Genomic DNA, 14126 nt, shown 5'->3' on the forward strand with positions numbered 1-14126 from the left:
CCCCCTTCATCCATCCTAAAACATCCACACTTTCCAAGGATTATGGTGTGCATTTGTGGTAAGTAATTTTCAACCTACCATAGCCCACTCTCTAGCCCCAAAGACTCATGCTGTTCCTACTTCCATTTTCATTCCAACATCCCCCAAACTTTCAGCTCATTACAGAAGCAAACGCAGGTCCTAGATCTCATCATCACGGTGAAACAAGGGTGAGGCATGAGCATGAGTCACCCCAGGGAAAATTCCTCTATCTACAGACCTGGAAAACAAATTATCTTCTCCAAAAATACAGCGGTGCAACGGGCACCAAACAGCTATTCAATGCTTTCTCATTTCAAAAGAGGAAACACAGAGGGGAGGAGGAAAGAAGTCAGGAGTCCCAAGAAATTTCGAAACCGTATCAGAAACTCCAAAGTCCGAAAGTCTGCTCCTGTCTAGCTAGGGTGCTCTCCTTTGCACCCAGCCTGTCTACTGTGCTCCTGGGCCCATCCTTTTTCTCTTGGCAGCAGCAAATCTCTCATCAGAATGAGCCTTCCAGGAGCCAACAGCCTCTTCTCATTCTATTCTGTCCAGTTTGGTCTAAGCTGGCTATGCGTCTGTTGCCATGGTGACTCTGTCATGACTGTCATGGGGATTCACTCCACTAGACCAAAGGGTCTGCCAAGCCTCTATTCTAGACACTCTCCTCTCTAACCCTGACTCCTGCTGAGATGACTCAGGGGACCCACGAGTAATATGAAGACTCATGAGTGGCACGTCTATCAAAAGGTTGTCTAATCCCATCCTTGGCCTTTTCTCTAGAGCATGATTTCCTGGTGTCAATGTCATAATTCTTGCATTTTCTGCGACTTGGTGTGGTAGGCTGAAATATTTCGGGACAAGGACGAGGTCTGATTAAAACCTGATATCACAAACGCATCATGTTCCTCCTCTGGCTTTCCGTGAGCATTTGACATCTCAGTACAGGATAAATACGAGGAATGGATGCCTGTCTGTTTGGGGTTGGCTGACTGCCAAAGCAGGCTCTGAGATGATAACTATTGTACAGGGATTAATCTGAGAGTGCTCCAGGAGAAACCATGATGGGGTCAGGGGAAGCTGAGCTTGCCCAGTAAACATGCAGTTTTCGGGAAAAAGGCGTTCTCGCCTCCTGGTGCCAAGATGCTCTGATGTCTAGATTATATAACAAAATTTGTTTCCACCCAAGACTAGCAATCTGGATTCCCCAAATTTACAGCATCCATCTTTAAGCCATGGGCCACCCCAGGGTAACTCCCAGGTACTCTCAGCTCTGTACATGGAGTATGTACATATGTCTTAGAAGCCCAATGGTAGGGGCTGGAGAGATGGCTCTGAGGTTAAGAGCATTGCCTGCTCTTCCAAAGGTCCTGAGTTCAATTCCCAGCACCACATGGTGGCTAACAACCATCTGTAATGAGGTCTGGTGCCCTCTTCAGGCCTGCACACAGACAGAATATTGTATACATAATAAATTAAAAAAAACGTGGTACAATGGCTTACTACATGTGCTCCTAGCAGAAATACTGTTTTCTCTTACCTGAAGCAGTGCTGTGGCATGTTGCATTCTTGCCTGGGAAGCTTCTAAACAAGAAATGCTCAGATGTTGGAAGTTAAGCCTTGACCACAGTACTGAGTTCCCCTAGTTCCTCTGCCAATGCTCCGCTGGGCCCTAATGGTCGTCATGGTTTCCATCATCAGCTACCATGCACTCATCACCTTCCTCTGAGAGCCCAACTAGATGCCCTGACAGAAGAGTTAAGGGGCCTGGTACACTCCCACCAGGCTTGCGATGGGTTCCCTATGGCCTGAGAGAGTGTCATCTGCTTAACCATTTTCTTCAGCTGGGGAGGTGATGCAGACAGGTCACCTTCTATAATGGCTCTGCTTCTATTTATAGAACAAACTGATGGATGCTTATGGTCAGCCCCGATTCGTGTTCCCCTGCATGAATTCACAATGCCGCTGCAGCCTGCTGCTCGTGCCTTCGGTGGCATGTTCCCCCAACACCTTCACTTTCTGCCCTTGGTGTCTGGAGGGAAGATGCCAGACATGAGTTCTTCTGGTCTATGGTGACTCAGGAGGCAGAGGTAGGCAGATCTCTGTGAGTTCGAGGCCAGCCTGGTCTAGAAGAGCTAGTTCCAGGACAACGAGGGCTGTTACACAGAGAAACCCTGTCTCGAAAAACCAACGAACCAAACAAACAAAAGAATAAGAAGGCTGACAGGAGGGGATCAGAAGCAGTCAGAAATACAGATGGCACATGATTAAAAAAAAAATTCTGGGGGAGGAGTTACAAGGAGGAATCAGGGTATCAGGGGTGGGAGAGATGGGAAGGAGAATCACTGAAACACACTTGGTTTGAAAATGTCATAATACCTTATATGCTAATTTTCTTTTTTTTTTTTTGGCTTTTTGAGACAGTCCTTAACTGTCCTGGAACTAGCTCTTATAGACCAGGCTGGCCTCGAACTCACAAAGATCCACCTGCCTCTGCCTCCAAGTGCTGGCATCAAAGGTGTGCGCCACCACTGCCCAGATTATAGGCTAATTTTAAAAATAAAAAATATACAGAAATATTAAGTATGCCACAGTAGTGGCATCTCAATCTAACAACAGCATTAGCGGCCTTGAGAGAAGGTACACATACCAGTTGTGCCTGGTGGTTTGTATGCATAATCCCAGTTAAGGAGCAGAACAAACTCCATTTTGAGAAAGAACTCCCATTTTAGACAGGACCTAACTAGGGGAGTGAATCCAGCCCAGAAAAGTCATAAACACTTCTAAGGAACTGTGCCTACCTTGGTCCAAGTGACCCACCAGGGTGTCCAAACAACATCTGCTTGCTTCAAACATCCTTGTAGGTATCTGATTAACCGCTGCTTCGAAATTCTTGTCTGCTGACAGTCACTATTTTGAAATTCCTCTATACCCCAACCAACAAATTCAAAAGTTGTGTAAGTTTTACCCAATCCCGAAACGCCAAGGCTTGTGTCAACCTGCTTTGCGGTTTCTTTCTTTAAAAACCCCTTCCCTGAAGGCTCAGGGCTGTTGTCCCCACACGCTGCATTGGTGTGTTGGATTATAGTCTAAGCTGTCTTGTATTCAATAAACCCCAGTGTGTCTGCATTAGATAGTGGCTCTGGGGTGGCGTAGGACATCAGGTGTCATTTCTCAAGACCTGTCTCCCTTTTATTTCTTCTCTTCTCCTTCATTGTTCTGGAACTCAAATAGGCTTGCATGCCACCAAGCTTCACATCTGGGTCTTCCTAAAGTGGGGTTCTGGAGATCAAACTCAGACCCTTCCTTGTGCTTCTGGGGATCTTACTGACTGAGCCATCTTTATAACGTTTCAATCAAGCACATTTTGACTCTACAACTTTTTGCTGAGTTTGGATTCATACTTACATGACTAAATACAAACAAACAGATAAGGTCTCACTTCAGGGGTATAAATGACTGTGGTTGGCATGTTAGCAAATATTACCAATGCTGTTATGAGTTCAACTGAGGTTCCTCCAAGGCAAAGTCAAAGAGACGAGGATGGGCCGACAGCCTGCCCTGGGCATCTCCGATTTGGCCTGGTGTGGTACACAAATTTGCACACAAACCCTGTGTCTGTTCACTAACTCAGTTGGGATTACCTTATCCCTAGGTTTTTCTACATTTCCAACTCAGACTTTGGTCCCAGATGCTACATTTTGGTTTATCTCACCCCCTAGCTTTCCATAGCATGTGGCAGGACTCTTTCCTGCTTGGCTCTCCTTCGCCCCAACCACGCATGAAACTACAGACTTTGACCAGTATGCAGGGTCAACCCAGAAGACACTTCTCACCTAAATGTCACTTGTTCACCATGGTCAGAATCACCAACACTGACCTTTCTACCGGCAGCTGGAGGTTGGAGGACAAGCGCCGGCTTAGAACACACAGTGAGAGAAGAGGGTGCAGTTATGTCAGCACCAACTGAGCAGGTGACTGTGACGGCCTCCAGATCAGTTCCCAGGATACAGCAGCTGAGTGCCAAGTTGAGTTCCCTCCCAGGTGTCATGTCCTCACTTTGAAACAGAGCTGGCTGGGTCAGGTGCCCTCCTAGTCATTAAGGCTAATGGTATTTCCCCTCTGGGAGCAGTGTGGGGGAGTCTGCTCTTGGAGGCCACATTCCTGATTGACACGTGCCCCTGGGCCAGGAGACACTGATCATATTCCCCTGGGGTGAATCTCCACGATCTAGAGCCAGACAAGATAGGAGAGGGCCACAGGTGAGTCTGCTGAGGTCTGACCCACACAATGTACAAACTATCTGATACTAACCTGAGGCCACTTGCCTAGGACGTTGTCAGTCGGCTCTTGAAAGACCAGAGGGCTTAGCTCTGCTCTGCAACCCAGGAGCAGAAAGCTCAGCGTTTCTTCCTCTCAGAAAGGCACTCGGTGACCCCATGGAGACGACATTGGCTGCAGGGCCTGAAGCCTAGGGAGGGGTGACAGAATCCTGGGCTTGCCACAAGTGCCACTGTGGCAACATTCTGCATTCCGAAACCACAAACAAGCCCCGTCCTTTCCCTGCCTCCCAAGTCTCTTCATCTCTGAAATTCTCAACTTATAAAAACAGCATACTTTTTAAAAAAAGAAAACTCTAATGGGGCCCAGTGAGATGACTGCCCAGCCTGATGATCTGAAATAAGGCACACACTCACATGGCGGAGAGACAAGCTTACACAGGTTGTCCTCTGACCTGCACCATACATGAGCCATGGGGGATGTGTGAGTGAGGAGACACACTCGCACCGAAAGCGTGATTTGAAAAAAAAAAAGAGAGACAAGGAACAAAGAGTGAGTTCCAGTTACCGGGGTAAATGCTGCAGTCTCTGGGGGGAGATGCGCCTATGTCTGCATCTTACCTAACGCACCGCACGCTCGACAGAGAGAGAGCAGAGAGACAGGCAGCTCACATCTGCATCTCACCTAGTGCACACTCGACAGAGAGAGAGCAGACAGGCCGCTCACTGGCTCTGAGTGTTACAACTCATTCAGCTTTCCTGCATGTTTGAGAATACTGATAAATATACCTCTAGACGATGTCATCCCCAAAATTGGCAAAAAATTAAAAGTTTAAAAAGCCCTGGGCATGTAAGGAAGGATGCCACAAAGACTTGTGCATCCATATTTATTATTATGCCATTCGCAATAACTAAGAAATGGGACCAACTTAGATGTCCGTCAACAAATGAAGGAACAACAAAAAAGGGACACATATGTAGTGATATCTTATTTGTATTTTCAATAAATAAAGTTTGCCTGAACTTCAGAGAGTAAAACAGCTGCATGATCATCCTTACAGACCAGGCAGTGGTAGCACACACCTTTAATCCCAGTAGCCACACTAGTTTGCGATAGAAACAGGGCAGTAGTGATGCATGCCTTTAATCCCAGCCCCAGAGAGGAATGGGGGATGGGAGGAGACAGCTCTCAGACTCAGTCTCATTCTGAGATTCCTGGAGGCAGGATCTTCATTTCAGACTGAGGTAGAGGTAAGAATCAATGGTTGGCTCTTTTGCTTTTCTGACTTTCAGATTGAACCCCGATTTTTGTCTCTGGGTTTTTATTAAATCGTGCTACATACGTACACAAAGGATTTTATGTGGCCATAAAGAAAAATGAAATCATCTTTGCAGGAAAATGGCTATGACTGGAAGCCATTATGTTAAGTGAAGTAGCTCAGATGTCTCTCCTCTGAGAACTTTAATTTCATAACTGTGTATAGACATAGGGAGCTTTGGGTATAGGGCTTGAAACTAAGAGGGGGCAATGGGAAGGGGAGGCGAGAGATCATAAAGAAGGGCTGGGGAGGGGAAGGAAAAAAGGAGATAGAATGAATGTGACATCAAATCACGATAGGAGCATCTCACCAGGGATCAGCGAGAGCGGGAGGGGAGGGGGGAAATCAGTGAAACAAAATAAAGCGTGTATGAAAATTCCATAACGAAACCCATTTCTTTGTATGCAATTTTTTTGTTTCTTTGTTTTTCGAGACAGGGTTTCTCTGTGTAACAGTCCTGGCTGTCCTGGAACTTGCTTTGTAGCTCAGTCTAGCCTCTAACTCACTGAGATCCACCTGCCTCTGCCTCCCAAGTGCTGAAATTAAAGGTGTGCGCCTCCACCGCCCAGCTTTGTATGCAATGTTTAAAAACTAAAACTAATTGGAACAAAAAAAAAAGAAAGAAAATCCATCATGAGCCGGAAAGTGTGTGGAGGGGCTGCGGGGCACCCTTCCTTCCTGTCCAGTCATGGTCTCACTTGGGGTAGAAGTCTCCAGAAGCAACCACTCCTCTGTTCTGTTCCAGTCACCTACGGCTCTGCTCTCTGAGAAGTCACGCTGACTCGTTGGCTCTGGCTGTGATGTTCTGCGGTCCATCTTGGCTGCCGGAACAGCTCAACCCAGGGTCTTCCTGAAGTGGTGACCACTCCAGCTGGCAGGTCAGTGGTCCAGGAATGGTTGAGGACAAAGGGGGCCTAAGGGGAAATGAGGATGCTTTGAGGCTGAGGTTGGGACGTTGGCTGTCAATTACCTGCTTTGTAGCTAAGCTTCCGTATTTACCAAACGATCCTCTGTGAAGTGCTGGGCAGGCCTCTCATTCTTGCCGCGCATCTGCGCTCTGTGCGCTGGCACCCAGTACGCGAGCTTTGGGCAAGGGGGCTGGAGGTTAAAATACAGACAGACACAGACAGAGAGACAGCGACACGGGCCATCCTTGAATTCCCCAAGAATGCCCCCTTTATTGTGTTCAGGGGCAGATTATATAGAGATAGCCACGCCCCAGCCAAACCCACCAGAAACCACTCTCCTGCCATCAGGAACTCCTGAAGGTCTCGTGCTCAGAGCAGCTGTAGGCACTCAGATCAGGGGAAAACAAGTTGTTTACAAGAAATTCAGGATCTGGGGTCTCACTGCTCCCAACACATTCTCATGTTCTTTGCCCTGCCATTGGCCTCTCTGGGAACAAGCTAAACCTCCTCGCCTGTCCCGCCCCAGTCCTATGTCAGCCCACCTATTTGTCAACTGGCCAATCCCAGGCCAGAGGCTGCGCTGGACTTTTGAACACCGGATCAATTTTATTTAACGCACAGGTCCCCATAAGGCAGGTAGGGTTGGTTGTCTGCACTCAGCAGGGACAGCATTGGGCCTGAAAGTCTGGAAGGCACCCCCAGGTGTTTGAGGGATGGCCCAGACCCGTTACAACAGCAGAACTGCAGACCAGGGCTGGGGTCTGCCTGACAGCTCCAACCTTGCACCTTCTGTCCCCAACACATCTTTCAAGACAGGCTGAGCCCCTGATAGTCCTGGGGAGCCTGGGAAGAATGTGCTTCCCACTCCTCTACGGCAGCAGCTCTTATCTGCCTTGGAATACTGGTTGGTCGGCCCTCCACTTCTTTAGAAGTGTTCTATTGAATACTTTAAAAATATTCTCCGCCCATTTTTTTAAAAGTGTTTTGATTATGGTCTGCCCCTGCATTTGCTGAGTGGAGCGTGTTGCGCTCATGACTTCCTGAAGGGCTTTAGAATTGGAGGTAACCACAGGGCACTGCCCTCAAGGTGGTCCCTCAGCCCATTCCACCATGTCCTGCTGAGAGTCACTGGCACTTCATCGCCACCATCCTGGGGTGTGTAATGCTGGAAATAAAGATTGCCTACCAGGTAGAGGGCTGTGACCATCAGCGCCCCTAAATGGGGGTATCTTTAGCAGTAAGCTCTTGACCTTGGGGATGAATTACACAGACAAGTGAGCCTGACTTCCTCACTGACTGGTTCTCTCCACAGGGGTAGAAAATGGTTCCAGTCAGGCCGGAGCCCTGGGAGCCCACAGTCACAGCTGCAGGATGGAGGAACCCACTCCCGAGCCAGTCTATGTGGATGTGGACAAGGGGCTGACCTTGGCTTGCTTCGTTTTCCTCTGCCTCTTCCTCGTCGTCATGATCATCCGCTGTGCCAAGGTCATTATGGATCCTTACAGTGCCATTCCCACGTCTACCTGGGAGGAGCAGCACCTGGATGACTGAGGCACAGGACGTGTCATGGGACCCTGGGATGCGCCTCTTTCTACCCTGGCCGAGACCCGACAAGCACTTGGAGGCTGGGAGTGACTAGAAGGACCACTCTGGGATGGAGAAGGCTCGCCTTCACCTTATTGGTTCTCGCATGACCGCCGGAGGGAAATGCCAGCATGCTGGAGGCGAGGCAGTTTGGAGAAACCTGGGAAGGATGCTTAGCCATGACTCGGGCAGGTGGGGTCTATTCTGGGACTCCACTGGGAGACTGCAGGGTGATGGCCCCCTGTCTAGGCTCCTGCGCATCTTTGGAAAATGAACAAAGAACAGATACTCTGGTCTGCAAACAGTGATCAGGAGGAGACTGCCCTTCAAATACACAGCACAGAGAGGCTGCTGAGAGCCCAGGATCTTATCCACAACCTAGCAGCAGAGGGGCAGGAAGAACGGAAAATTCAGGGGGCTTCTCCTGCAAATTCTCACAAGGCACACACAGCTACTTCCAAACAGTGTTTCTTTTTTTTAACTAAAATAGAGAGGGGATATATTTTTCCTGTTAAGAATGAGATGTGCATTTTAGACACTTGGGAAAATATAGAAGAAATATAAATATAATAAAAGAAAATTACAACTAGAAGGAAGGGATGTGAAAAGCACTTATAACCCAACTTCCCAGAAGCCATCATTTTGATATACTTCTCCAAGTCTTTTTTACAAGAAATTTTTTTAGTAATTCACACCGTATGCATGATGCTACATTGATCCATTCGATAGCTCAAATACCTTCTGCCTCTCAATATACCATGGCTGGTTTCACTCACTGAAGAGTGTACTGTCTAGGTCATGACTGAATATCGTCTTTTTCTTTCTCTTTAACATTTGCACAATGTTCTCACCCAAATTACTTCACCCAGAAACCTTCAGAAGCTCTGCATCCCTGGAGCTCCAGGCAAGATTTGGGTTCTAGCCCTGCTTCAGCTACTCAAAGGTTGTACGATCTTGAGAAAGTCACCTCCCCTCCAGGTACCTCAGTTTCACCATTGTAAGATGAGTCGGGGGAGTCTGCCTGTCTGTCAGGGAAAGCAGCCATGCTACTGTGGGAGCTGAGCTAGGCTGCTGGTGATCACTCTTCTCTGGTCTTTCCTTCACCCTCTTCTCCCACACACTGTCACCAACATCTATGACCTTGCTGCAAGGGTTCTAGGTCAGAGCCCACATCCCCTTCCCAGCCTCCAATCCCTTGTTTTTGTTATATGACCCCTCAATAAATCAGCACCTGTGAGCGCCAATTTCCTCATCTATAAAACAGGGGATCACATCTACCTCACACGGTTGTTGTGGAGAGAAGATGGAGAACGTGAGCAAACAGGGGTATCCTTTCCTGAATCTCTCACTCTAGGGAAAGAACACAGCCTTCCAAGAGCCAGAGCTCCCAGACAGCGTCACTGGTCTGCAGGACATTCATAGCCACCTCCTCAACACATGACACCCCCGGGGGTCTCCCGACTCCCATAGTTGTCGCTACTGTCTGTTATTGCATATGTGAGGTGTGTCTATTGTGTCCTTCCAGGGTAGGACCTGCTGCCCTATCAAAAGAGACCTGTGCTGTGGACCTTAGACCTCCCCCATCACCTACACTCAAGCCATGGATCTCCATGCACCTCAGGCTATCCGGAAAAAGGTTTCCAAAGCACCATCACTGCTAGGTAATCCCTAAAGGTGGACAGATGCTGTTGAGGTGGCTTTCCAGGGCATGCCCAGCCTCTCTCTCTCTCTCTCTCTCTCTCTCTCTCTCTCTCTCTCTCTCCACACACACACACACACACACACACACACACACACACACACACACACACACACACAATGGGATGCACAAAGAGACAGTTGGCACAGGCTCCAAACATGGCTATGAGGCATCACCTTCAGCCAAGCCCTTCCTCAGAAACCTACCTCACAGATGGGCAGGCATTTCTGCAGGAACCTGTTAGGATGGGTTTGCAAAGTCAGCCAAGGCCTGTTCCCAGCTATTAATGACAGAGCAGCAGGAATTGAGAAGACATCTGAAGAGAGCTCTGAAAACTTGCTCTGGACCTTTTCCTTTCGGAGGGAAAAAAATGGGATGCCCCAGGCTGTGTTCCTCAGACTGCCTGCTGAGGGAAAACCACACCTTCTCAGGAGGAGCCGGCTAGAAGCCCCTCTTTCCTCCTCAGGCCTACAGACTTGGTAGACTAGAATCAGACTAGGCAGCCTGGGCCAGACCCCAGGATGACAGCACATTCCTGTTTGAGAAGCACTGCCAGGACTCCTGGTTTCTGACAACGTCCCAAACCTAGACGTCCTAGTACTTTTCACCTTATCTCTTTGTGCTGTTTTCACGGCGGCACGGGGAAAGAACGTTTGAGAAAAGAGAGGTGATTTTAAAATCCACTCCGCCCCTCCAGAAGCTTCCGACAAGCCAACAAAGCACTCTCCCTTCTCCTGTCCATCCTCTTGCCAGCTTCCCTTGTTTGAGACAGTCTCTTCTTTGTTCACCACTTTAGAGCCCAGGTTAGGCAGCCCACGAGCTTTCAGGGATTCTCCTTTCTCCACCTGCCACCCCCCACGGGAGTTCTGAAATCACAGCTGTGCACTGCTGGCCCCACCCACTTTTGCACATACGTTCTAGGGATTCAAACTCAGGCCCTCACACTTACACAGCAAGCACTTGGCTTCCTGAGCCAATCTCCCAGCTTCCCCGGCTTTCATCATGTTTAAGGTCTGTTTGTAAATGGATCCCCTCGTCATGTGCATAGCAGTGCAGACCACGACAGCAAATACGTTGCTTTCCTTTTTCTCCTTGTACGTGTGCTGAGAAGATAGATGGAAGTGGCTGGGCTGAGCCTGGGGTTGGCTCAGGAAGACTGAGAGCCCACTTCGGGCAAGAGCGAAAGGGAGGTCCCTATCTCTGTCGCTGGGTCACGCGCAGGCAAGAGAGAGGTGGAGAATTTCAAGGTTTTCTTCTCCTGTGCTTTCTGTTCTGAAGGATGGAGGAAGTGGTCCTTTAGTGACCAGAGCACCTGCATCCGTTTCTGCTAGCTGAACAAAAGTCTGTAGCTGTGGGTAGAGAAGGACACACTGCAGCAAACTATCAGGCTGCTGGCTGGAAGCTGGCAGAAAGGAAATGAAGAGAGGCTGGGGAAAGGGATAGCTGTGGAGTCAGCTACAAGCCAGAGAAGAAGGCAAACTCTCTGGCAGGGAATGGATGACAACATCTCCCGACAAAGGCATCTCGAGGCTGGGTTCTGGTTGCTGCCTGTGATGTGCTGTGTGGAAGTCCCTAGGTGTCACCTCAAGCTCTCGGCAAAGGCAGGCACACGGTCCTTTCACACCCATGTAACCTCAACAGTGGGTCCATCTCCGTAGACGGCCACAGAGAGGGCCCAGGTGGCCCAGAGACAAATGGGGTAATAGAAATATTCAGAAGCAGGAAGTTGGTCCCTGGGTTGCTTAGAGGATGGGCGTGATGGGTGTGAGTGGCGGGACCCAGCTGCCCGAGCAAGGCATATAAATTGCCATCAGGCCATTTTACTTTTCCAATTAATTTTCTTTTTTCCTTTTTTTTATTTATTTAAAAAAAAACAAACTATCTTTTTTTTATTATACATACCAATCCAAGTTCTCACTCTCCCCCTTCCTCCCACTCCCTCCACATACCTCCCACCCCACTAATTAATTTTCAAATGTCTACATTTGTTTTGTTTCGGTGGAGTGGTTGCATCGTTGGGTATGGAACTCACGGCCTTGTACTTATAAGGCCAGCGTTGTGTTGTTAGTATTTGCCCCTAGCCCCACATGTCCTTGCTGGAATGAAAACAAATGGCTCTTCGCCCCCATAACTGCCTCCCAAGACCCCAGAGGTTCTCAAAAGAGGCCAGTTCTGCTTTCAAGCACCAAGTGGAGATAATTGCAAAGTCTTTTGTCCATGAGACCGGGTCCCTGTCCCATGGTCTTGTTGTTGAGGATTGGACCTGCTGTGCCTGCTGTGTAGGATTGATAATGGCCATAGTAGTCCCTGCAGCTGATGGCCCAGGCTACTGGGAAGTGATCACACCGAACCTCCCACATCAGTTCTGGCACAGATATAGACAGGCAGCCTCAGTTAGATACCTGCTCCTGTCCTTCGGCGCTGACTCCATAAGTCCTTGACAGTCATCTCCAGAGACCACAGAACTAATTAGGAATTTGAACCCTAGATTTACAGATGTATCAAGTGTCCCAGTGACCCCTTGGGCTCTAGCGGGAGCTCCTTTGCCCCTGTGGGATATATCAGTAATCCCATAGCTTGTAGGCTATGGGAAAATGTTGCCGGACAGTGTGGCCATCCCCTTTTCTGTACACTGGTTCACCTAATAAGCCCCAAATGGCACAAAAGCCATCTTCCAAGTTACCAGACTCCCACCATGTTCGCTGGTGGAAGCATTCATTCTGAGTCACCACAGATTCCCAACCCAGAACATCTACGGTTATTATAAGGGTGGAAAAGTCAATTTCATGAGTCACAACCCCCACCCCCTAGCTGGAAGATACGTTAACATAGCCATGATAGAAACAGCATGGGGTTCCTTATGATCTTAAAACTAGACATGCCACATGATCCCCCATTGGGGTTTATCTAAAGGAAATGAAACCAGAGTTTCTAAGGACTCCAATCCCACATTGATGGCAGCACCAATCACAAGAGCCAAGAGCTGGGAAGCTTATAAATATTCATCAGTGGATGAGCGGATGAAGAAAATGTGGTACCTAAGCACAGCGGGATCTGATTCATCCACAGGAAGGATGAAGTCTTGCCATTGGCACATGGATGGAACCGGAGCCAAGTACAGAAAGGCAAGCACTCGTGATGTCACGGATGGAGTCAAAACTGTTGTTTACCCAGAAACTGAGGGGAAAATGGTGGTTACCAGAAACTGGGGGAGGAGTGGGGACCCTGGTCACTGGGTCCTAAGGAAATAAGTTCTATTGTATTTCTATGCTGTGGATTCGAAGGAGCTGGGAGAAAGGATTTTGAATGTTTCTACCACAACGAAGTAATGCTTGGGGTGATATATAGGGTTGCCCGGACTTGGCTCTGCACAATATACACACATATCAACACACCCTATGATATGCTATAAATATGTACAATTTGTGTATCAGTTTTAAAAAAATAAATAAAATATAAAAGGCGTAGATATTGCTTTTTTTTGTATGTCAGTCACTGAAATGAAGTCTTTCAAAAAAAACCCATTCTATACTACAGTTTTGCCAGCCCTTTCTGGGGGTGGGAGGCAAGGTAGATGGAGAAACAGTGTCCCCTGGGGGGAAGGCTGCAGCTTTTGCACTCCCTACACATTGCTGCCCAGAGCGGTGACTAGGGCACTGTAACCCATAAAATCTATTGCCTCTGGGTAGGTTGCATGCCGGAAGTAGACGTTCAGTCTGTATTTCTGAAAGCACACATGCTTTGGCTAAAGGATCTGTAGGAATCAAGCTGAGACTGACCTGGAGGCTCCCTCTCTGAGTGGGTTCTGCAGAACCCAGAGGTGCTATGCGGGCTTCAGAGGGAACTTTGTCACCGATAGTCCTTGGTTTTCGACCTAGTGTCTACTGTACCATGCTGCCAGCATGCCAGGCAAGATGCGCCTGCTGGCACCGTAGTGGAATGGCTGTTAGAAACTCAACCACGTTCTGAATAGAGTCAAGGTCTGTTCTATGTTTGGAATGAGAGGTATCCTATGTCTGAAACTGTAAGCCAGGGCATAACTCAGCAGTTGGGGACGTGACTCCTGTTTGTTAAATAGAAATATGCGCCTATCTTATGATCTCCTAAACATTTGCACACATACCCTGCCATGACTGTGACTATCAGGGGAACTCTTCTTTGTAGCGGGCAGGGGTTACTATGGAGTTTCATGAGGGGTCGAACTGGAGAATAAGTGGCCGTTGCCGTGGCACAGTGGCCCCACGCTAAGCTATAAATGGGAGGAAATAAGCAGACGTCTATAGCATCCTCTCTAAGGCTCAAGGAACACTCCAGAAGA

General features: G+C 48.4%; 1 protein-coding gene across 2 annotated transcripts in view; it reads left to right on the top strand.

Annotated features, from left to right (window-relative positions):
• Positions 1-13275, top strand: part of Ctxnd1 (cortexin domain containing 1) — a 48451-nt gene extending 35176 nt beyond the window's left edge. Inside the window, exons 2-3 of one of the 2 annotated variants that reach the window (XR_012908247.1) lie at positions 6363-6495; positions 7838-13275. Coding sequence is in view for 1 of the 2 variants with exons in the window: in XM_075952351.1 (XP_075808466.1) it covers positions 7897-8076 (180 nt within the window). In the remaining variant the exon portion in view is untranslated. Of the gene's footprint in view, positions 1-6362; positions 6496-7837 lie in introns of those variants that run through there. The other variant, XM_075952351.1, reaches the window with a different exon arrangement.
• Positions 13276-14126: the final 851 nt, after the last annotated feature.

This window comes from Microtus pennsylvanicus, chromosome 18, assembly GCF_037038515.1.
Source record: "Microtus pennsylvanicus isolate mMicPen1 chromosome 18, mMicPen1.hap1, whole genome shotgun sequence".
Classification (NCBI taxonomy): Eukaryota; Metazoa; Chordata; class Mammalia; order Rodentia; family Cricetidae; genus Microtus; species Microtus pennsylvanicus.